At 39.2% G+C, this 25565-nt stretch overlaps 2 protein-coding genes and 1 long non-coding RNA gene across 4 annotated transcripts in view; 2 read left to right on the top strand and 1 right to left on the bottom strand.

Annotated features, from left to right (window-relative positions):
* Positions 1 to 25565, top strand: part of LOC129494628 (uncharacterized) — a gene marked incomplete at its 5' end in the record, with an annotated part of 613327 nt that overhangs the window by 102825 nt on the left and 484937 nt on the right.
* Positions 1163 to 17222, bottom strand: LOX (lysyl oxidase). Of its 2 annotated transcripts, XM_055302165.1 has the most exons (7): positions 16263 to 17221; positions 15810 to 15918; positions 14299 to 14436; positions 12912 to 13068; positions 9406 to 9501; positions 8936 to 9051; positions 1163 to 4767 (listed from the first exon to the last, which is right to left on the bottom strand). In XM_055302165.1, exons 1-7 carry the CDS (start codon positions 16867 to 16869, stop codon positions 4761 to 4763), a joined length of 1230 nt encoding a protein of 409 aa, XP_055158140.1. In that variant the 5' UTR covers positions 16870 to 17221; the 3' UTR covers positions 1163 to 4760. The 2 variants fall into 2 exon arrangements, with proteins under 2 accessions (XP_055158140.1, XP_055158141.1); XM_055302166.1 differs by lacking the exon at positions 1163 to 4767 and having other exon boundaries at positions 8932 to 9051; positions 16263 to 17222.
* On the top strand, positions 13082 to 14291 carry LOC129494912 (uncharacterized). Its single transcript, XR_008661431.1, has 3 exons — positions 13082 to 13533; positions 13645 to 13849; positions 14213 to 14291. It is a non-coding gene; the product is annotated as an uncharacterized LOC129494912 (long non-coding RNA).

Genomic DNA, 25565 nt, shown 5'->3' with positions numbered 1-25565 from the left:
GCTTTTGTTTGAATCAACAGTGCTTGAAACACTGAACACTGATGAGACAAAAGAAATCATATTTTCATTAATAATGAAAGTGTGTTCAGATACTTTGAACAGGTGAGGGAAGCATGAAACTGGCAATGTCCCAGATACCATACAACTCAGATTTACACCACAAGCCTACATCCATTTTACCTGTAGGAGCTTGTGAAAGATGAATTGTTTTTGTGAGTTAGTTTTGCAAATCATGCCCCCAAAGCACTTGTCCACAGTTTGAGGCCTGTTTGTCCTTCCGGGTTACCAGCTTCCATGCTAATCTGGTCCACATTTAGGTAAGGGTCACTGTAATAGCAATGGTTCTTTTTATAAGTAATTGGTAGCTTGAATTGGATAAGTTCTTGAGTATTTAAGCTCAGATATATTTCTTATAAACCCTAATTAGAGTGCCATTGTTCTCATAATGCCTGCTCTGCATCCTTAGAAGTTGTTGTTAATGGTGATAGAGGTTAGGATCCATTCATGTATGAGTTTCTTTCTAAAACATCGGCTAGGGGCACCTGGGTGGCTCAGTGGTTGAGAATCTGCCTTTGGTTCAGGTCATGATCCCGGGGTTTTGGGGTCGAGTACTGCCACAGGCTCCCTGTGAGGAAGCCTGCTTCTCCCTCTGCCTATGTCTCTGCCTCTCTCTCTCTCTCTGTATCTCTCATGAATAAATAAATAAAATCTTAAAAAAAAATAAAACATCAGCTAGGGGGGCACCTGGGTCACTCAGTCAGTTAAGCATCTGACTCTTAATTTTTGGTTCAGGCTGTGGTCTCAGGATTGTGAGATCAAGTCCCAGTCAGGCTCCATGCCCAGCATGTTTAGGATTCTCTCTCTCCATCTCCTTCTTCCCCTCCCCACTCCTTTTCTTTAAAAAAAAAGAGAAAGAAAGAAAGAAAGAAAGAAAGAAAGAAAGAAAGAAAGAAAGAAAGAAAGAAAGAAAGAAAGAAAAAAAAGAAACATTAGCTAGATTTTTATCCATCGAAGACAAGTTTCGGGTATGTGAGCTCTTTAAACAGTTTGTTAATAAAAAAGGCAGTTAAGCAAACCACCAACCATAGATATGGTTTTAGGATTTTAACGTAAAATGAAAATCCTATCATTTATTTACACTTAGCAACAAATGACCACTACAGACACTTGAAATCATTTATTCAAGGCATTTTTACATAATCTTGCAATCATAATATAAGCATATAATAAAAGAATGTGAGAGTGTAAAGAAGACTATAAAGCCAGTGTCTGGGCATTTAAAATAAGAGCTCTTCAGAAAAAGTTACAAATGTTTTACAAATAGGTTACCTGAAAAATTTGGAAGAAATTAAAACTTCATTAAAAACATTACAATACCAGATCACGTGTCGCTTAGTTTGTAGCAAGCAGTTATATATTAATTAAATGTTTATATCCTGTGAGCTACGATTTAATACATTTTACATTCAAGTTGAAGTATTTCAGCACCATTTTGTTTTGAAGGATAAATGAAATGCTTTAAGTGTTCAAAAGTGGCCCAGGACTTTTAGTAGTTGGGAATGAAATCAAGCTGTTGATTGAATATGTTGATTGTGAATATAAATTCTGAACATAAAAAATACAGGAAAAGGGTAATTTTTACCTATCAGTTACCATATGGTTAATATCAAAACAAGGTATTTTTAAAACAAAATATTGTCTGTATTTTCAGAAAGTTTGCTGAAGATGAATTCTCAGTGCTGCAATCATTTTAGTGCACTGCATTTCCTCCGGAACCTGAATATTGGGAATGTTTATATGTGGGATTATCCTATGAAATTTCAAAGAGAGAAAAAATTGTTCATTATTATGAATAATACCTAATGAATAATTAGATGGTAGAGATTGTGAATAAAATTACTATGTAAAAATATAAAGATTCCCTGGAAATAGGCAATGGATTCTTATGGATATGTGTGGATTCATATGTTATGGTACTGCTGGGAAACTGAATCCTAGCTTTAAAGGTCAAGACATCTTTAATCCAGACTGTAGTCTGAATAAGTGTGAGGCCACAAATATGGCATATGGAAGGAATCAATAAATTATTTTCCTATTTAGTTCATTTTTTTAGTCTTTATTAATTTAAAAGCCAGTTTCTTTTCAGTACTCAACAGTTTTAGGATTATTTCTGCTTCCTATTGTAAAAATATTTTATGTGGAGTTTGGTAAGACTGGATTAGGTTTTTTATTTAAATTTTATTAATGGGTGACTTTTACCAGCTAATCATTACAATTTTTGTAGTTACTTAAAGGAGAAATCCCTTGAATGTGTAAGTTTTTTGAGAGTGTTTAGGGGTAGTTGGAGGAAGGAATATTTACATAAGGAATAAGCAAGAATCTTTAGCCTCCTAATTGAAAGTTATTTTAAAAAAACCAACCAAATAGTAGGTGTTATATTTAAGAGGCAGACATTTTAATGATTGAAAACATAGTTTTAATTATTAGTAACACATACATGCATATAACTATTTATTTTAACTTATTTTTTAAAATAAAATATGGTCATGAAAAACAATAGTGCTAAAAATAGAAAAACTTTAGACATACATGTATAGTTGTTAAAAATGAAATAAGGTGAACCTAAAGGGTAATAATGACATTTTTAATACCTATTGAAGTTAGGGGAGAGATTTTTTTTAATATCCCAAGGCCTAGCATCTAAGTGCCTGACACGTATTAGGCCCTCAAATGACGATGGGTGGACAGACAGGTGGAAGGCTCAGTGAATGATTGAAAATGTCTTCTCATATATGTCCAAAGGCCATAATATAATTCTTATAGGGGTAAGAATCTTAATGAAATGATAGGCCTTAATCTGTAGATGCCAGTCTGGCTCAGTATTAATACTGACAGTAGTTTTGTGTGTGTGTGTGTGTGTGTGTGTGTGTGTGTGTGTGTGTGTGTGTTTAAAGCAAGTATATTAAAATATCTCTATTAAAAAAGATTATGATTTGAAAGGATGGTTCTACAGTCTTAAAACTAACAAAGCAATATAAGGCAAAGAGGTACATCAAAGAAACTATTCCATAGCTCAGATACCAGATCAATAAAAGTTCCTGGTCTCTATCAAGCTGCATTCTCTGTTGGCAGATGAGGATTGCATCCACCTCTGGATGACTGTCCATCTTCTAGACCCTCTTGCTGTGCTAGACACTAGTGAGTGCAGAAAGACTCCTAGTAGTTGGTGTTGATTGACTTTACAACTCTATGACATGTAATACAGGGATCCCAACTCACTTTTAAATTCTACCAAACATGTCCTGGCATTGGAAATCCCTTGCTTGAGATTTTAATATTGGTTAATGCAGGAAGACTTCTGTCTAAGCACCACTAACTTAAAAGTGTCATTTGATTTCTCTCTGCACCTATTAGAACTAGGGAAAAAAAGGAATTTTCCAAATTTTGTTATGGCACATGGTTTCACAGTTTTAAAATAAAATCACAGCTGTCTCATTATGCAGCACAGTCCTTCAGTTTTATGGAAAGGTTTTTTTTTCCCCTTATTCACCAACCCCTCAATTATGTCATGTTATGTGCTTTGCTAATTTGGTTTATACTTCAGATACAGAAAGAAAAAGAAAAAAAAATGTTACTGATTCCTTGATGACCTTGATAATGTTCCTGTATCCAGATACTATGTTCTATTCTGGATAGTTTAAATTGTTTTTAGCATTCTTCATTTTAAAGCTAAACATTAAAGAAAAATGTAAAAAAGTTGAAAACCTAAGATTTTTTTAATTAATTTTTTAAAGTGAGAGACAATTGTGGTTTGGGGACTTGTTTGTATGATTTGTATGTCAGCCAGGAAAATTTTTAGGCTAATAGTTCTATATATTTAAACACATAGCTAGTATCTCTGAATATATCACATCTGTCATCAGAATGACCTCCCATAGACAAAGCTGTCCTCCATACACCAGTCCCCAGAATGGTGATTTTAAGAATGCCACTTAAAAGGTCTCTGCCTATAGGAAAATTAAAGAATTAAGGCAGCATCAACGAATGTCAGGCAGGAATTGGACAGCTCAGTTACTCATTTTGTTCCAAAACAAAAGCTGACTTAAGTCAGAATGAAATGGTACACTGAACAGAAAGACAGGAGTTTACTAATTTTAAAATGTAAACATAAATTTTATATAGGGATGTAACTATCTGAATACATATATTGCCATTTCTCTGCTATATAGTAATATTGCTTGACACCAATGGTAATCTTTGTTCCTTGCTCAGCACCAAATGTGTCTGTATCTATTTGAACAGTAGGAGCCTCCTTTCTGAATTAATCTATACTAAGACAAATACAAGCCAGTTAGTGTTTTGGTTCACTTAAGTTTCAGCACTTAAGAAAATTCTCACTTCCTAGTAATTTTGTTTCATTTTGAAACACTGAAATGTTACTTTCCCTTTTCCACCATAATTTCCAAAGGAGCATAAGAAATTTGGATTTCCTTCAAAGAGCCAAAGTGTGCATCTACAGAATGAAAACACCATGTTCATTCACAAAGTGATATGAATGATATTAAAAATTTCCCAAATAATGCCAATTTACATGTTCAAAATCCAGTTATGTGCTATGTTATAAAACAGTCCAAACAAAAGTTCCTTTGTTTTCTGTTCACTCTTTCAAATTATGTAAATCCTACTGAAGTTAATCTATTTTTTTTCCCACTTCAGAACACCAGGCACTGATTTATCCATTGGGAGTTTTGGCTTGCTTTCTAATACCTAGATTAAGAAAACAAAATAAGACAAATTATTAACTTGATAATATTATGAGTGAGTACAGTAGACAAGTTTAAAGTTGATCTTTTAAAAAAAAAAATCTGGCAATTTCCCTCCACCTCTGCAGTAGTCTGCAATAGTCACCTCGTGAAATTACTCATTAATACATTATTTTAATGATGATTTAAAGGAGGGGTGCCTGGGTGGCTCAGTCAGTTAAGCGTCTGCCTTCGGCTGTGTCATGATCCTGTAGTCCTGGGATTGAGTCCTGCATTTGGCTGCTTAGTGGTGAGCCTGCTTCTCCCTCTGCCGACACCCTCCCCCCATACTCTGTCTCTCTTTCGCTCACTCTCTCAAATAAATAAATAAATAAAATCTCTAAAAAAAATTATTTAAAGGAAGAGACTATGTTAGTAGCAGAAAGTGTATACCTGATACCTACAGACTTAATGTTTAGAGTGAAAAGAAACAGCCTCTGCAGTAACCAGGAGTAAAAGCAGGACTTAAAGAACCAACAGCCCTGTCCAGATGAGTTCACTCCATGGAGCAAGCAATGTATGCCCACCTAGAAGCAGGTTCATGGCCTCTGCACTGTCCCACATTACTCCTTTCCCAGCATTGTTTTGGATGTAGACTGATGCCTTAATAGGCAAAGACTGAGTCAAAGCCAACCAATCAAATATGTTGTTTACACTGTGATCATAGGTCCTCATGTAAAGAAATGAAGCATTCCAAATCATAAGCCAGCGATTTCCAGATACTAAGTTTTGTGAGAGAGAACTTAATCATAGTATCATAAAGCTGACCTGAACCACAGTCCCTCGGTCCATACATTTTGTTTACAATGGGGAAAAAGAAAGAGGTGGAGCACCTGGGTGGTTCAGTCGGTTAAGCATCCAGCTCTTGGTTTCAGCTCAGGTCATGATCTCAGGGTCATGAGGTCGAGCCCTGCATTGGGCTTTGCACTTAGTGTGGAGTCTGCTTGAGATTCTCTCTCTCCCTCTGCTCCTCCCCCAGAGCCCGTGCTCTCTCTCTCTGTCACTCTCTCTCTCATAAATAAATTTTTAAAAGATTGAGAGAGAGAGTGGATATATCAAAGGCACACCCTCTCTTCTTGGGTAGTTTTTACCTACCAGTGGAATGTTCTTCGGTATGCGATTAGCATGAAAACAATGAGATGAAAACAGTGAGGCGAACTGAGAGATGATATGTCTATATGTCTTTAGGAATTAAAAAAGTTCAATAACATTACCAAGGGAATCACAGGCAGGGCTGCTCTCAGAGCCACCAGACTGACCACACTTTAGGTTTAGCAAGTTAGACTCCTTCCTCAAGAACTTCAAAGACTCCCCATGGCCTTTAGAATGAAGTTCAAACTTTTTAGCTTGCTCTTCAGTGCTCCCTGGTCCCAATTTACCTTTCCATCCTTTTCACCCAAATCTTAACTCCTTAACCACACTAGATGACTTGGTTTTCCAAACACGCCTGCAGTTTCTTCCTGCCACAGGGCAGCCAGGATGTTGACCTCTCCTGGCATGCCCTCCCTTAACTGCCCCCAGTGCAATCCTCCTCAGCCTTCAAGGCTCCATTCAAATGCTTCCTAAAGCCACTCCTGAGTCTCAGCCAGAGGAAATCTCTCCTTCCCCTGAATGCTGATCCCTCACAAGGGAGACCAGAAATGAAAGAATAAAGGAGGCCAGGCATCATTCTCCTGAAGGTAAGGATTCCTCTGTCATGATCTCTGCACAGCTCTCGTTATTTTCCACACATAGAGTGGATCTTGTTATTTGATTACAAGTCACTATGGGTCATCACACCATCTCATATTTCCATCTGATCGTTATTGCTTATTAAAATGTTACCTCAACCACTCTTAAAATTTAGTTGTAGTTAGTGACAACTGGTTTAAAAAAAAAAGAACAACACTGTGCTGGAGCAATATAATAATTTTTATTTGTTTTAAATACCTGGCAATACCCAATTCAATAGATTTTACTGATGAAAAGTAAGACATATTCTATGCAAAAAGACTCACGTCTCCAGACCTGTTCTCAGTGCAAGGCCAGCAGTTGTACCTGGGAGTCCACTAGCCTATAGCAGAGGTCCTGCTGTTTCCTCTACATTTTATTTCACCCCTCTTAGAATTTTCATAGTGTATCTCTGCTACAGTTATATGTGTATTTCTCTTGGCCTTTCAATTCCACATCCTGAAGTCCCTGAAGGAGAGGGTCATTTCTCTATTATTTGAATGTGGAATGAGAGGCTACATGGTGGTAGGCCTGCCCCCGGGGAATCCAGTGGTGGACAAGAGTGTCTAGGTCCCAACCATGTCAGAGTGGGTAGGAGACAAACATTATACAGGAGAGCCACAAGTAATTAATTGCAAATTATTATAATACAGCTAAAGGGGCACAGTAAAGGGTCAGAAATCATATTTATCTTTGTATTACTCTCTAACACCTGATGAAGGACCTCAATAAATACACAGTGCAAAAGTGAGACTGTCAATGAATATATAGAGAATAAGTGAATAAGGAATGATAAAAAATAAGAGAAATTAATTAAACCATGTATTTTATAATGCTTTATTTTTGCTTAAATTACACTTATGTGCTGAGGATCTTCATTTATACTTTGACCAGCTCCACACAATATGGGCCATAAACCCAGCCAGGTTTTCTGCACTGTGGGCATGTTCAGAAGAATATATTTGATTATCTTATTTTCTGTGCTGTCCCTTTGCTGTTCTAGGCTGCATCTATCTCCAAAGCTGTGATGACACTTGTAAAGCACAGGTTCTGCTCCTTTATGGAATAAGGAAAGGGCTCCCTCCAAGGTGAACGCAACCCAAGACACTACGCATTGAACATGCACTGCTCAATTGAAGCCTCACACATCCCCTGGCCAGGAGCCCGGGTGTGGAAGACAACCTGAACAATGAGGTTTAGGGAAGTTGGGAAACCCCTCAAACTACAGATATATGGGTGGCCAAATGTTGTCCTGGTTTGAGTATCTGGGAGAAATGTTTATTAAGTGTAACCGTAGCTCTTTGACAGGCCTCCATGTGACCCAGAGACATGGGTGCCTCTCCTGCATGGATGCATGTTCAATATCATTCTAATGCTGTTTTTCTGTTGTGATCAGTCACAGGTGGCACAGGTAGTTAGGAAGTTAGGATCACTAACCCAGAAATACTAGAGCAGGTAAGCTTAAGGATGGAGTAGAAGAGAGACAAGCAAATCAAACTACCTAACCTTGGTCCCATTACTTTAATCACAGCACCACCCCTGTTAATATTCATGTGCTGGGATTCCCTCTAAGATTTCATTCACAGAAGGGTTCCAGGGCTTAAGAAAATTACAGAGGAACCTCCACACACCCTTCCTTTTGTAAGGCACTTTTCTAGTACTTGTGGTTTTAGAACTCAAATTTGTAAAATCTTGGGTTTCTATAGAACAGGCAGTCTGACCTCTTCAGTTGGAATACTTTAAGGCAATGATTTTCAAAATGTATTTTAAAGAACTCTAGGAATTTCTTCAGAGCTGCTTCATGGATTCTGGCAAGGAGACAGGAAATCCAACTGTTTGGGATCCCACAAGGTCACCCACACTGCATATTGCATGTTTTACATATTCAGCCACCACACGGGCTTTTTGGATAAACAGCGTGTTCTGTGTGTATGTCTTGTCTTGGAAGCTAAGCTTTAGCTGAACTTAGATGAAGATGATAAAAGATGATTAAAAAAAAGATGATAAAAACGTGAGTACATTTCCCCACCCCCTTCTCTAGCTCGTCAAAGAAAGATCAGCTCTAATGATGTGATAACATGGACCGTCTTATAAGGAAGCTGCAGTAGTATTAGAAACAGACACTTAGAGGGGCACCAGTGTGGCTCAGTCGATTAAGCATCTGCCTTCAGCTCAGGTCATGATCCCAGGGTTCTGGGATCAAGCCCTGAGCCCTGCATCATCAGGCTCTCTGCTCAGAAGGGAGTCTGCTTCTCCCTCTACCTCTCCCCCCACTCGTGCTCTCTCCTTTGCTTTCTCACTCTCTTGCTCTCAAATAAATAAAAATAAACATCTTTAAAAAAATACAAATATATGTTTAATGCCTGTCAGTGAACTAAAACACTTTGAGAAGAGAATTATGAAACTAGGCAAATGGGACTCACGGTGAGATTGTGCAGCCCGAGGCATATGCATGGTGTCCTGTGTAGCGGATTTCACAGCGCACGACATTGTTGGAATAGTCCGATTCAGGCACCAGGTAGCTGGGGTTCACACTGACCTAGGCAACATAAACATCATCCATGTTTCAGAATTCATCAGCAGTGTTTGCTGGTTAATCTCTTCCTATTTCCACAGGGCTAGAACAAGGAAACGCTTCAACTAAATCAGGCAGGGAGGGGATTTAAAAAGTTAGGCAAGTGGTAAAGTTCTGGAGAAGTTATAGAAAGAGGCTATATATTTTCCCCCAAAGTTCCTTAAATTTTTTTTTCATATATGTGGGTTGGTAAGAAATATTTCTAGGAGGCGTATAGTTGCTTGCACGATTGTGATTATTTAACAGTGATTCAGAAGGGGAGGCCCATTGAGTTGCAATCGAAATAAATTATAGGTTTATATTTTCAAAAGTCTCTACCTTTAGAATGTAGTTTCCAGGTTTTACATCTGTAATATCAATCCATTGGCAGTCTATGTCTGCATTGTAGGTATCATAGCAGCCAGGACTCAACCCCTAAAACAAATAAAATTTAAACATTTAAAAAGAGGATAAATGGAAAGAGTATGCTAAAGAATGTGCTTATTATTTGCAAATTAAATTTTAAGTTAGTACTTACAAGAGTTTGACATAAAACTATACTTATATTGCATCTCCTTTGAGAAGTATATATTACTCAGCCTTATAGCACCTCCAGCTAAAAAAAATACAGGACTAATATAAGTAGTAGTACATCTAGCTTCTTAAAAGTGTCATCAATCACCAGCGATAAATACAATCTTAAATTGACAGAACAGGTTTCCATCAAAATTCTAGAATATCACCAGTTTGAGAATAATGGCCATGTAATAATCCACCTAGCTCAAGTGTCGTCAGTACAACCCTTCCCACTTTCTCTTGGAAATTACCTTCCCTTACTCTGCCCAGATTTTATAGTGTTTGTCCTCTAACGCTCTGTATTATAACGGTACTGTATAAGAATATATCTAACTAGAGATTATAAACTCCCTGAGGGTGGATTTTTGTTGCATTTTTGTTATGTTTAACAATTTTAAACATACTACATTTATAAATTCAATTTTCACAAGTACATGAGATAGGTGCTATTATTATCTCCATTTTGCAGATGAGGAAAATGAGTCACTTTAAGGTCAATAAAGTCACTCAAGGATATATAGCTAGCAAATGGCTGAGCTGGTTTTGAGTTTAGATGTTTGGGGTCCAGGGTCCCTAGTCTTGACCACCACACTATTCTCTGTCTCATATCCCACTGAAATATTTTATGAATGAAAAGGATGAATGTATGCCTCAGTTAATGAATATCAGCACATCAGTCCACTTGCTAAGATACTTCTATAAGGAAATGATTGCCTTCTACAGGTAGGGAGGAGAAAAATTCTAATAGATAGGGTCCTTACTCTCCAGAAAGTTACAGTCTGGGAAAATTTGCTTAAATTGAAGTCCATAGGTGGGTTCTTGGTTCCATTAGTTCTTCTTGAGAAGCTTGAATTGTTATATTTTCATTCTAATGCTCATCTAAAGTAAATTTAAAATCATATGCTAGAATCATTTTAATTCATTACTGCCATTTAATTTCAGCACCCAAAATTTCTTTGGTCTTAAGAACACTTTGATCACCAAAGAGATGGCAAAACCCGCCAAGCATATTCTATCAATGCCAGTATGGCTATTGCCTAATTTGGGAAGAATGGTGTAGCACCGTGCTTTCATACAGCACACAGCAGTACACACAGGCCAAACTCAAAAGTACCTGTGCCGCAGCAGGAGAACCAGATGAAGATTGTTTAGTTTCCGGGCCCGGCACATTTAATTCTGATCCTGGCAGTAGTAGATACTCAGTAAGTGCTAGCTATTGTAATTGTTGCTCTGCTGCTAACTCGGAGTCCCACCCCTACATATATTTGTAACACCTCCATTGACTGGATTAGCTATCAATTTAAGACTTTAAAGAATGCTACAGTACTGATCTTACCTTCAAGTGAACAAAAGAGCTTTAAAGAGTGCTGAAGTTGGTACTCCAGCTGGCAGGATTTAAGTTTTTGATTATTTGAACTTGTACACAAATAATAGGAATTTTTAAGACTATTTAAAAAAACAAGCATATCACATGTTCACAGTCAAACTTTAAAAACAGGTGAAATGTAGAGCTTTCGCCAGTGCTGGCTAAATTAGCTGATTGGTTTTAGCAAAAGAGAACTGTTGGTTACATTAAATTAATGACGTTAATGTAACTGTTTCTAGTTTCATATATGTTGAAAATGTAAATTCGTTATCTAAGAACTTAAGGGTTATATGGAAGTATAGATATAAGGAAGTTATATCTTTTATGTTTGGATACACTTAGACAACATTGTAATACAACTAATCTAAGTCAACACTGGGGCTTTGTGAGAATTTTTTTTTTTTTTTGTGCCTTCAAATGAAGTCCATGTTAAAGAAACACCAGTATAGTGAAAAACACGAATAAACAAATCACTTTTAACGTAAGACATGGTGAACAGTAGTTAAATAGGATATAAACAGAAGATGATTAGTCAGAAAGCTCCCATAGAAAATGAAGTTGGGTCACCCCAGGGAATTGAGAGACTGAAGTACTATATATAGCTATAGACTTAAATTCAAATATTTCAACACACAGCTGTCCATAGTGCCTCTTTTTCTAAATGGAGAGAATAAACTCCAGCCACAACATGGGCAGATGGTGACTGTGGATCACTGAGTGTAAAGGGAATCTCTCTGCCCACATATGTGTAATGTGGGTAGGTTGCATCAACTTTTACTTAGAGTAGTGCATTGCTTCCCCCAGAGCATGGAATTGAATCTTTTCCCTCTGCAATTGCTATGATGTTTTAAGCTCAGAGGAAGAGGCAGTGGTAACATTTAGGTCACTGAAAAGCTTCCTGCCACAGCCTTGGAATTTGCTCCCTGAAATGCCAGCTGCTGATCCCTTGGTGCGTCATGCACATTCACTGCCCCTTGCCAAGATTTCCGCTGGAGTAAAATTATAATGTCCCTTTATAAAAATGAGGGTTTCTTATAGAAATACTGGCTTGGCTTTTAACTGACACACATTTTCCCATTATAAGACATACACACTGTTTAGGTCAGCACGATTTTTAAAAATCCACAAAGGACATCTGACATCAATTATACCGTAGGTTTAACTATATACGTGTGGAAAAAGAAATTATATCCTTCCGCTCTCATTTGCATGCTTTAAAAGAGACTGATTCTGAGGTGCTTTGTAAGAAACTTAGGTTCTCTCTTTGGCTAACCCCAATCACTGTTCTCTCTCTAGCTTAATGGGTGGAGAGAGGAATGGTTTTGAAGGTGAGAAAACAGAAGTGTCTCCTCCACAGTTATTTACCGAGGCAGTTAAAGAGTACAGAATGAGTGCAGATACTGGAAGCCCGTCAGATTTGTTCAGGGACTAAACCACTGCTTTTCACTATGGAACATAGCGATTATGCACATTGACTTTTTGAAATGATGAAAGTCTTTAAAAACTACTTTGAATCTGGGGCACCTGAGTGGCTCAGTCACTTAATTGTCTGACTCTTGATTTCAGCTCAGGTCATGATCTCAGGGTCATGAGTTTGAGCCCCACGTCAGGCTTCATTCTGTGCTTCGAGTCTGCTTGGAATTCCCTGTCTCTCTCTCTTTCCCTCTGCCCATCCCCAACTTTTCTCTCCAAATAAATAAATAAATAAATAAATAAATAAAATAAATAAATAAATAATAAAATCCTCAAGAGACCAGTTTCCTTTTCCCAGTTATTTTCCATCTTGATCAGATGAACCCCTAAATGAAATAGTTTCTAAAAGAGTGGCAGGAGGAAAGAAAAGAGAAGACCACAGTTTTCTCTCTGAAGCTTTTGGGTTTCTGATGTCAGAGGGCCAACCTACCTGTGTATGTGCTGTACATGCAAATCGCCTGTGGTAGCCATAGTCACAGGATGTGTCCTCAAGACAGAAACTGGCTTTGTGGCCTTCAGCCACTCTCCTCTGGGTACTGGCATCAAGTAGGTCATAGTGGCTGAATTCATCCATGCTGTGGTAATGCCTGATGTCCCACACAACACAGAGACAGATGTCAGTAACATACAGAGAAACAAAGCCATGAGGACTTTAGGTGACTCCCCCACTGCCTCCCACACGTGTTTTCACACTAAAATTGAGATCAAGTTTATCTTCTTAAAGCCAGATTCATGCTAGCCCTTTTTCCTAGGAATGGAGATCTATCAGAATTGTAAGCTTTTTAACTTTGCTTCTAGGAATAAAAAAATGACTTAGTTTGAATATTTTGTTTTCCTATTACACCCTGTTTTATCTTTGAATATTAAATAGAAATAGATACTAAATTATCTGTGTTTAAGTAAAACCTGCCATATACTCTCTAATCTGTTTCCTTTGGCTGCCAGGATTGATGTTTCATTCCAAATAAAAGAAGAGCACATGACTCATGGGAGGTTTCTGTGAGATTTTTAAAAATGCAAAACCATTACTAAAATGCAAAGGAGAAATAATGGTATGTTTTTCCCACAATTATTATTTAATAAGTATAAACTTTTATTGAGAAATAAAATAATTTTATTTTATCAGAAAATTCGGTGTTTATATCTGTTTTCTCTCATTTCAGGGAAGGTACTGAGATGTTTATCTTCTCATATAAGGAAAGAACAAGAAAAAATTGCTCAAATTGCAGAAGGTTTCAGGGCACCCATCAGGATTACCTGGACAAGTTACCAAGGCAAATCATAGAACCACCTTCTGTAAAGATCTTTAAATTTAGGACAAAGCAGGCTATTACCCTGGCTTTGATACAGGCCTTTTAAAAGACAGAGGTAGGTCCTTCTCAGCTCATGGAGTATATCATCTCTATTTTTCTCTGAGATTGGTATATGAATCCTTCTGATCACCTGTGGACTTTATGAAATGCTGACTAACTGTAGGTGATCTTGGCTAGAACAAGTGTTTTTTTGGAAATCTTACCTATAATACATTGGAAAAAATACTAGGGAAACCAATGCTGTATCCCTATCAGCAGTTTTAATGAGCTGGACTTAGAATTTTAACGAGCTGGATTTGAATTTCCATTTTAAAAGATAACATGATCTTGTAGCTGATATGTTTCCTTGATGATGTCACATTACACAGAGAAAATTCTGAATGTAATCATAACAGTAATTTTCTCCCTTTTCTGTAAGAAATAAGACTTTGCACTTGTCACATCAAGAACTCTGAAAAAAAGGAAAACACAACTCAGAAGGACCTAGGAGGCCCATCCACTTACTGGTGACAACTGTGCCATTCCCAGGAATATCTTGGTCGGCTGGGTAAGAAATCTGATGTCCCTTGGTTTTTCACTCTTTGAGGGAATCTTAGCAGCACCCTGTGATCATAATCTCTGACATCTGCCCTGTATGCTGAGCTGTGGTTTTGAAAAAGGAAACATTAGTACTTTCACAGGATACTATCTAAAGATGAATTACAAGCAAAACCCTTTCCATTTTATAATGGCAACTACCTCCCACCTCCAACTAGACTATCAGTTGCAAGAGACCTGGGGCATTTTGCTTATTTTGTTTATTGCTGAATCTCCAGATCCTAGAATGATGCCTGGCAAGTGGTCAGAGTTCAGTGAATATTTGTTGAATCAGTGAATGAATGACCACTATAGAAACCTGCAGTTAAAAAGTATAATAAAATTAGGATTAAGAGTGTACATGTGATAAGTAAATTTTGTACTTATAGTCAGTTCTTATTTAGCCACATGAATGAGTAGCAGTTATATCAAATTTTTTTAAAAAATCATATGTACTTATTAAGAACTTTGAATTTAACAATACATTTCTTCTTAAATAGTTTCCTAAGATGTAAAGTGGGGAAATAATTCTAGAAGCATACACCCAGATTAGATAAATAATTTTGCAATTTCGCTGTCTTGAAAACAATGGCATGACTGTAATAACATCCTAGGGGGTGCAAGACTCAAAATGGTTGAGTTCAGCTTTCTTCTCTTCCTTTAGCCTGACAGTTACAATGGGTCAAAGTGGAAGAAGTATACAACTGAACAGATAAACACTACTCTCTTCCTTCTAAAATATTTTGTGGGAATATATATTCACATACTGTTGAGTATTTTCACTTCCCACTTGAAAAAATTTTATGAGACCTATCAAAACATCTTTTGCTCCCTCTGCTGGTTTCCCAGCGGCAAAGTCAGAGAATTCCATTCCCCAAATTGCTATGACTTTATTTTAGGACTGATTCAAAAACAAAGCTCTTGATCATGCTCTTATTCTGGCTGAAGTAATACCAAAACAACGAAATTAAATTGTGGCCTCAAACAAAAGAAGAAAACCTAACCTTTGCTGATGAAGGGTGCCACACTGGCAAATTAGCCCTCTGTGTTTTAAGGGGTTATTAACAAACTCTTCCATTACAAATTTTTTTCCATGGTATTGTACAGTTCTTTGATAGAAAGTTATGGGAAACCACTAGCTCCAAAGTCTGAGGGTCTTGGAAAAAGAACGCGAGATCTCAACTCTCCAGGATTAGGGTTTACCCCATCTCCCTGATGTGTGTCACAGTTTGAAAGTCAGAACCCACAGAAATCTTGAAAATGTTAAACTCTCCATCCAGTTCAGCATGCCCAGGAGACCACATTCCACTTCCCAGCTCTTGCCGCATTTCCCAATTCTTGTGTGCATGGAACAAGAGCAGCAGTCAGGAGGACCAGGCACTGGAGCAGCGCCTGACCCACAGATGGGGCAGCCCGGCCGCGGAGAGCCCGACCAGTACCTGGCCAAGCAGTTCTCCTCTGCAGCGCATCTCAGGTTGTACATGGACATCTTTTGCACGTACGTGGACGCCTGGATGTAGTACGGATCTGGCACCAGGTCCGGGAGACCTAAACGTCAGGAGACGATAGGGATAGGTAGCTGTGAGCCAGCCCAGCACCCCCTACCCCAGCTCCGGGTACCCTCCGTGTCCCTGACTCCTCGCCCTTCACCCAAGCGGGCCGCGGGTAGCAGGAGGACGGGGGACGCCAAGGGCTGCAAAGCAAAGTGGAAAGAAAGCAGGAGGGGCCAGGCGCGCGCGGTTTGCACCGGATTCCAGGGCTGCCTCTGCAGGCGCAGGGGGAGGGATCGGAGCCGCGGGGACTAAGGCCTGCCGCGCCCAGGCAGCCACGTTGGGGAGCCACGAGTGGCGGAAGGGGTGCGCGGCTGCTTCCTGCGACTTGGGGGTGCTTACCGTACTGGAAATAGCCGGTGCCGTATCCGGGCCGATACCTGCTCCCAGGCCGAGGCCTTTCGTACGTGTCGTAGTAGTTGTAATAGGGGTTGTCGTCGGAGTACTTGTAGGGGTTGTAGGGGTCGTCGCCCACCATGCCGTCCACGCGGCTGGGCGGCCGCAGGTTACTGAGCGCCGGGCGCTCTCCCGGCGCGGTCTGGTTGGCGTCGCGGGCCCCGGACGCCGAGTAGCCGGCCTGGAACCAGTGGCGGGCGGCGGGTCTGGGTCGGCCGGCGCCCCCCGCCGTGCCTGCTGCCCGCTCCCGCGCTGCCGCCGTGCGGTTGCGGAGCAGCAGGATCGGCGTGCGCGGCTGCGGGGCTGCGGCGTTGGCAGCGCCCGGGGCGGTGGTGCCCGGGTCCCGCCGGCGCTGCGGCTGGTACTGCGAGCCCAGGCTCAACAGGCTGAACACCTGCCCGTTGTTCTCCCATTGGATCCTCTGGCGCCAGGCGGCCGGAGCCGCGGGCGGCTGGCGAGGGGGCTGCTGCTGGCCGGCTGCCGGCGGGGCGCAGCGCAGGAGCGCGCAGAGCTGCAGCGGCCCGAGCAGAAGCGCGGTCCAGGCGAAGCGCATCGCTCCCGTTGCCTGATTGCTCCCACTCCGGGAGGACGCAGATCGGAGAAGAGAGAAACGGGGCCCGAATCACGTGAGGGAGGGGAGAAATCTTCAACCGGGGAGGCCGGTAACTCAGTCCCTACAAGCAACGCCAAGGGTGGGCTGCGGACCCTTGTCCAGCAAAGGCGGCTGCTGGGACGTGGCACCCGCCTGTCTCCTCTTTCCCAGTCCTCCTGGAAGGCGGCGGGGAGCGGCGCGGCGGCCCCGGCGAGCGGGCAGCGTCTGGAGTGAAGGAAGGAGGAGAGATTTTAAACTTTCTGGCACGTTTGCAAAGTTACACAAGCAGTTCTGGCCCGGCAGCCCCTCCGCTATTTGTTCACGTAATGCGATTGGAAACGTGCAAGGCGGACAGCTCCTCGCCTCTGCCCCTCCCTCCCGTCCTGTCCTCCTCCCCCCAGACACGTTGCACAGGGAGCGTTAAGGGGAAAGAACAAAACGGAGCACACATCCTGAGACACACTCGGCTTAATCTGGGGCGAACATGCAGGAATTTCAAAAGACTCAGACAGGCGAAGGCAGCCAGGCCATGGGGCGACGCCAAAATATGCATGAAGAAAAATGCTATTAGGTCACCAGCCCTGGAGAGGCGGGAAGTCGGGAGGTGGGGAGGGTGCTGGGGGCGAGAGTCGGGGAGGAGGGGGGTGGGGGATGCTGGTGACTAACGTTTATCCATAAGGAGTTAACCAGACGAATTTCCCAATGCATACTCACTCGCTTTTATGGTAAGCGCCCTCAGCAAATAAACCCCAGGATATCAAATTTTGTTTTTCTGTGTGTAGGTAATATGAGAAATGGGTTACAAATTTGTTTCCTACAGTGAATATTTTAATAACCAAAAGTGAAATTTTACAGGGAACAAAGCCACATCTAACCCTGAAGAGATGGATAAACCTGTCTCTTTTTCAAAACGCCGGCCTGATTTGTACTTCCAGCAGAAGTGGAGAACGATCTTTCATCTGGACAGCATCTACCAGGACATTTCAGTAAAGGGGGGCTACACCAAGTGTGCCCAAGATAGCACTTGGAAGGCAGCTTCAAGGAAGCGTTTTACATGACTTTTCTCATTCTGCATCCGATTTGGAGGTTTGGCTTTGGATTCTTTAAAAAAGTTAAATCATCATTTGCTGAACTTTGAAAATTCAGTAAAACATCCTATGGTGTTTGGTTGATCTTCCAGTGTAAGCAAAGGGGTTTCTGAAGAAATAGCCTCGGAGTTCAGATTCTGGTAAGGACAAAGGAGTAGGAGTAGCCCAGACAAGAATGGGTGGCAGATGGGTAGGAGGCAGGTAATGCTGCCTGGAAAGAGATGCTTAATGGACCAGTTACCCAAACATACCATGCAAGGTTTGGGTAGTGTTGGAAGCATCTCAAAGAAAAAAAAATCTTTAGGCTGATTTAAAACTGTGACTCAGAACCAGATTTTAATAACTTTTTTTTTTATCAGTCTCATTACTAGGCTGTTGTCTAGATATACTTCATTATTCACCTCTTACTGTCTATCTCTTTCTCTGCAATTTAACCACCACATTTTGATGATGTGGTGGACAGCTGCTGATTTGAATGCCTAGCATCCATATTCCTTTCTTTGTTTTTTGTTTTTTTTGTTTTTTGTTTTTCCTAGCGAGAACAACTGTATTTTCCTTTGGGAAAACTCCCCTACACTGTTGCATGGTGGGATTGACTGAGCATTCATAAGAGTTTTGCCACTGCAAGCAGTGGCAACAAGATCCCAGCTTGGCTCATCAAACCATCTCCCTACAATTGGAATCATGAGCAGATGGACACAAGGCTCAAAAATGTTGGAGCTCACTCTTGCCGCTACTCAAGAAAGTTTCTACGAGTTCTTGCTACACGGATTCCCCTTGAGCTGCTTCAGACCAGTACCTTCCAAGACCTGATCCTTCAGCTTTTCCTTACTTTTCTCCATTGCCTTCCTTTGTGTCTTGACATGGTCAGAGTCAGTTGCTGTTGTCTGCCACTTAAGAACCCTGACTGATACTGAGGGGGATTGTGACTGGTTCTCTCAGCTAATCAGATCTCATGATTCTACATCAAACATGATGGGTTTCAGGTTTTTATTTTATTTTATTTTTTATTCATAAGCGACACACAAAGAGAGGAAGAGACATAAGCAGAGGGAGAATAAGGCTCACTGCAGGGAGCCTGATGTGGAACTCCTTCCCAGGACCCCAGGATCATTACCTGAGCCAAAGGCAGACGCTCCACCGCTCCACCGCTGAGCTGCCTAGGTACCCTGGGGTTGGCTCTTTTTGAGTCCAATTAGATTTGCTCTGCCTGTGACCACACAGCATCCTTGGTTACAAAGGCTTCAGGTGGAAGCTTGCCAGTGGATTGGCAAGTCCACCATTATATGATGAAGGTGAAAATGCAAGTGCAAATCCCACTGAGAGCAAGTGAACAGTGCCACATCTCTGTCTGAAAGTCAGAGACATTTTATAGACTTGCTGCAGAACTTAAAATTAAACTACTCAGTTTCTCCGAACCCACTAAGAGAAGATGGAGCAAAAAGAAGCAGGTGTATATAATTTGGATGGACAGGCTAAATGATAGGGGAAGCAGGAAGGGAGAAAATGTAATTATCTCTCATCTCTCATCTGCCCATGAATGGCTTGTTCCCCAGAAACAGAATCCCGTAACTGCTAGTGCTTGACCACACGTGGCTGAGGGAAGATCTCTTCTGTGGAGATGACAGACACTGTCAGATTGGCAGACCAGAGCAGCCCCTAATGGGAGGGTAGAAAGTTTATGCTGGATGTTGTTGAAAATTTTCCATCCTGGTGCTCAAAAAAAAAGAAAAGAAAAGAAAAAAGAAAAGAAAAAAGAAAAGAGAAAGAAAAAAGAAAGAAAGAAAGAAAGAAAGAAAGAAAGAAAGAAAGAAAGAAAGAAAAAAGAAAGAAAGAAAGAAGAAAGAGCTGTGTATCTTTAAACAGCTGATTTACTTCCCCTGGCTTTTAGTTTTCTGTAGGATAACTAAAAGATTAACCCAAATTCTTTCTAAAGTCTTTATTCCTAGTTTTAAAGCTGCTGATTCTTTGTGTCTTAGTAATTCCAGTGACTTTGCATTTATTCACTATAATATTGCATTATGAACATTAATATTTCATTAAGTAACTCCTTTATTTGGACTTCAAAACATTTGATATATTTTATGTGTGAGTTAGAGTCTATGGACTACTATTTTCCCATTTTACATATTTCCCTTCAGTGAAATTCAGTGTACATTTTTGTTTTTTACAAATCTCCCTTGATCACATTTATGCTCTGAAGCGTAGTATACCATAAGGTTGATTTACACACATGAACACTCAATGAATGTCAACTGATTCACTCATTTGCAGAATTTATAGCTAAACGAGCTTTATCATTTGTTTCAAATTTGTTCTAACAGACTTAAAAATGTATTATCAGAGTATAAATAGCTAGAACAGTGGTAGTATGCAATATGTATTTTCTTTTAAACACACATACAGTACTTAAGGGTAGAAAACATATTATGCTATGTCACCCTTCCTAATAAGATATTTTGCTGGTTTTCTCTCTCTTCCACTTTCTCTAAAGTCTCTCTGGCTTAAGACTCAGTCAGCTGAAAACACACATATGGCTACCACATGGGGGACAATTGAAACTGTGTGCAAGGCCTATAGGAGACACTGTAGCTATATACTATGCCCTCTTTTCAATGACAAAACTATTATTCTATATAAATGAATTTCTATAATGTATTCTATAAAACTGGATCAACCACACTTTCTTCTAATCGACAATGAAATAACAACTATGGCAGATACATCAAAATACCTTTAGCTTTTTAGCTTTGGTAAGGGCTGGAGCTGATTCCACTTTGACCTTGAGACTTTCTTTTAATGGATAATTCTGCAGTATATACCATATGAAGAAGAATGTTGGAATGAGACTAATCCACTTTTTTAGGTTCAAGAACTATTGACATCAAGAATTTTTTAAAATTTTAAGTAATCTCTGTATCCAACATGGGACTCAAACTCACAACCCCCAAATTAAGAGTTGCATGCTCTGCCGAAGGAGCCAGCCAGGTAACCATTCCATATCAAGAATTTAAACTGAAACAATGGTTGGTCCATTGACCTAGAAGTGGAATTTGTCATAAGGCTTATATTCATGATATTTGTTAACTATATTTATAGTTATGGGATAATTCATATAAATGGGAAGTAGAATTATGCAGGAAGCCCAAACCACAAAACAATGCCAGTTGAATGACCAGGGCCAGAACACTAAAGAATTCCAAGTTGAACATAAATTCTTTTGTTTGGGGATCAGAAAGTTCATATCAATTTTGTTCATTAGTGAAGATGAATGTTCATATGTGCTTTGGTGCCATGTAGTTTGGAAACATCACAAAGAAAAATAAAGAAAGTGGGTAGTTGGAGATGTGGAGGGGGGGATATGATTGAGAAAATAGGAAGGTATGACATCAACACAAGAGGAATGACTTAAGAGATGAATAAGGAACACATTTTTAAAAAGTAATTCAGAAATGGCAACAGAGTGAAACAAAGAACTAGAACTCATCTTACTTGGAGTAAAATGGAGGAGAGGACTGAGTAAGTACTAAAGTCTACAGTGCTCTTGTGTTCCCTTCTTATTCTTGTCTTCTGCCACATAGCATTTCCAGGTACTCATCCAAATATAAAAAGTAGACAGTTGGTACACATTTGTATGTGTGTCAAGAATGGGCTGAAAAAAAAAATCTGTAAACAGACTGAGTAGAGGAATTCCAGAAATAACAAATTTTAAATATATCTTCTTTGGTTACCCATCCCCTTGGGCCACCTAGGGAATGGAAATGTGGAACTTGACCATAGGGAATTGAAAAGTATTTCATTCTAGTGTCTTTTCTACATATTCATATGTGATTAAGTAAATAATGGTAGTCATTATAACAAAATGGAAAAATGAGAAGAGATGAAATTATGATAGGAGAATGGCCCTTTGAAATTCACTGAATCAGAGTTCAAAGTAACTTGGTTATATTGACCACAAAAATAAGGGGTCAGCCAGTTGACAAAACTGCCGAGAAGTAAAGTCCAAGTGACTTGATTGGACTGGACAGACTGTCCAATGACAATGAAGCAAGTGTTCTTCACACCGTGCAGTGTACAAAGGTCATTCCTATTTCCAGTGGATAGCCTAATATGCTCCCTGGTCTACATCCTGGCCTGCCTGGCCTCTCAGCTCTTCCTGGATGGATTCAGCTTCATTTCTTAGAACCATGGATGTTGTTTAAGGTTTAATTTCATATAACGTGGGTGGGATCCTCTCAGACGGTGGGATAGAGGGTAGGAGGGCATTTATGTTGAACTATGGCATCTCCTTCATCTGCCTATCACATGCAGTGACTGTAGCCAACCATTAGTCTTCTCCCTGTTTTGGGTTTTTAAAAAAACATTTTATTTAAATTAAATTTGCCAACATACAGTATAACACCCAGTGCTCATCTCATCATTAACCCTAGGTGTACTGCTTTTTTGGGGGGCCCAGGAGGAACAAGCCGACAAATTACTAACAACCTAATGCAAATTATTTGGACTTGTGTTTTTTCTTTTTCCTCCCTCCCCTATAAAGGAATAGATCTCAGAACATTTAAGACTGTAATGCGTATTTGGGATAGAGGCAGAGTGGAAGGAAGATGGTGGGGCTATGAAGAGAAACCCTGTTTCCTAACTGTAGTTGAGATCAGTCTCGAGAATCATAATTCTTTTTGGTTTTTTATTATTGGAATACTACTCATTTAAGCCATCTTACTTCCTCTTAACTATATGGCACTTTGAGTGCAGAATCACAGATTTCTATGTAATGGTTCTTAAAGCAGTGAGAATCTCTTAAAGCAGACCCACTTAGGACATGGTTGTATACATGGGTTTCTTTGCCTTCTACATATATTTTTTACATTTCAATTCTCTCATGGATCATAGTAATTTCTTCCAGAAGGTAGGTGATAAAAAGAGAAAAACTGAGCTCATAAAGTCTTTGGGAACAGTGTCTCATGACAGTGTGACCACTCCTCTGGGCTGCTTATGGGAACAAGATAGGTTTTTCTGCCAATGACATATCTTTTATACTCTATTGTCCATGGTCTGCATAAGATTTTGGAAATAATACAAGAGCCTATAACAGAATGAGATATTGGAAAATATTAAATGGAAATATTAAATACCAAATGAAAAATCTTGAATGAATGTATACAACTTCAAAATGATCTGCAGCTAAGGAATCACCAATGCCAAAATGATCAAGTTGACTACTTAGGACCTTTCCACACTTGCTAAATTGGTCTGTAGTAGAGGAAGGAAATAATAAGGAAATATGCAATAATAAGAAAAGTAAACACCCTCTTTAACAGGGCAATACCTGTCCCTCATTAATAATACGCATTTCTATTTCTTGTCATTTACTGTGTTCTTGGCACAATGCAAATACTTAAGCACATTACCTCATTTTATCCTCACAACACCCCTGTGAAAGTGGTTATTAATACTTTCATTTTATGGATAAAGGAATGAAACTTAGATAAAGCAGCATGCTCAGTTAAAAATTGGCAGAATTAGATCTTGAACCCAGATCTACCCTATTATATACACCATATTAAACTCCTGCCATGTGATGTAGAAGGGAAGTGTTGGGTTTTTTTTTTTTTTTAATATATTCATGGTTTTAATTATTGGAGAAATTTGGCTGAATGACTCATTAAAGGTCATATGACAAGGAGATTGTGGACAAGACAATTAAATGAGTAGGCTAGCAACAACTACTTACCTAGTACCTCCAGGCAAATGATTTTGGAATAGGTGTGATATACAAGTCAACTGGAAGATGGTATATAGTAGAAAGAATATAGGTGATAGAGACAGACAGTCCTTGGAGAAACTCTCACCTCTACTATTTACTAACAGAGAGTTCTTGGACAACTTACTTAACTATTCTGAGACACAAGTTTCTTAATCAAATATAAAGATAGTAAGATCTACCTTGCAGGATTGTTGCTAAGTGTATGGCAGAGAATCTAGCTTATACTAGGCACTAAATAGATGATGATTATTGTTACTACTTGGTACTTGGACATTTGAATTTAAAAGTCAACAATGACTATTTTGTATATAGACAATCATGCAAAAAAGCTTTCTATAAACGTAGAAACAGAGACATTCTTGTTTACTTTTTAAAGTGCTGATTTTGTTACATTGAAGCAGGAATATTTTGTGAAAAATAAACGTTATCGAGTTATAATTTACATAAAATAAAATGTGCAATTTTCAAGTGTACAGTTTGAAGAATTTTAGTAAATGTATCTGCCTTTGAAACTGGCACCACAATGAAGACACAGATTATTTCCATATTATTTCACAAAATCCCCATAAGCCTACTCTACTTCTCCCCCAGGAAACCACAGTCTGATTTTTTTTTTCAGTTAGACTAGTTTTATCCCCTTTAGAAGTTCATGTAAGTGGGAATTATACAGAGGGGACCCTTTTGTGTCTGTTCTTTTGCTCAGCATGTCTGCTAAATTCATACATGTTGTTGCTCAATCAGAGGTTCATTTGTTTTTCTTGGTGAGTAGTATTTCATGCTATGAAATTATGTGTTTTCCAGATGGAGCTATTATGAATAAAGCTGCTGTGAGCATTCATCTACAAATTGTTCTATAAATGTATTTTTTTGGTAAGTACTTAGGGGCAGAATTGCATCTTTAGAATAGGTACATGTTTAATTTCACAAAAAACTGTAAAATCTTATTATTAATAATTGTATTATTTACCTTCACACCAGCCACATACAGAGTTCTTGTTGTTCTACATCCTTGCCAACCCCTGAATATTTCAGGGTTGTTTTTTTTTTTTCCATTTTAGTCATTGGTTATGAAGTGATATCTCATTGTTGTTTTAATTTGCATTTCTTTAATGACTAATAATTTTGAGCATTCCTGTCATGTGCTATTTTTCATGTGTTACACATTTGTGAAATATACTAATCTTTTGTCCAATTTTTTATTTTGTTATATTCTATTGAAAAGGAAGAGGTTTGTGTACATTCTGAACACAGACTTGTTTATGTGACACATACGCATTACAAATATTTTCTCTGTGGCCTTACCTTTTCATTTTCTTAATGATGTCTTTTGAAGAACAAGAGTTTGTAATTTTGATAAAATCTAGTTCACCAGTTTGTCTTCTTTTATGGTTAGTGCTTTTTTTTTTGTCTTGTCAAAGAAATATTTTTCTAACTCAAGTTCACAAGATTTCCTTCCACGTTTTCTTCTAAAAGCTTTGTAAGACAGCCTTCTCTATAGGTCTGTGGTCCATTTAACACTATTTTGGGGTATAGTGTGAGATAGGAGTTGAGGTTTATTTGTTTCCACATGGATATCCAGTTGATACAGCACTATTTGTTGAAAAGACCATTCTTCCTCTAAGATGCCCCTTGGCAGCTATGTCAAAAATCTGTTTACCTCTTATGTATAGAACTCTTTCTGGACTCCATATTATTTTTCATTAATGTATTATTCTTATGCAATGTATAATTCTTATGTATTATTCTCATTATCACACTGTCTTGATTATTGTAGATAGTAAGTATTGAAATTACATAGTGAAAGT

The sequence above is a fragment of the Nyctereutes procyonoides genome, unplaced genomic scaffold, assembly GCF_905146905.1.
Source record: "Nyctereutes procyonoides isolate TBG_1078 unplaced genomic scaffold, NYPRO_anot_genome, whole genome shotgun sequence".
Classification (NCBI taxonomy): Eukaryota; Metazoa; Chordata; class Mammalia; order Carnivora; family Canidae; genus Nyctereutes; species Nyctereutes procyonoides.
This window is presented reverse-complemented; position numbering and strand designations above follow the sequence as displayed.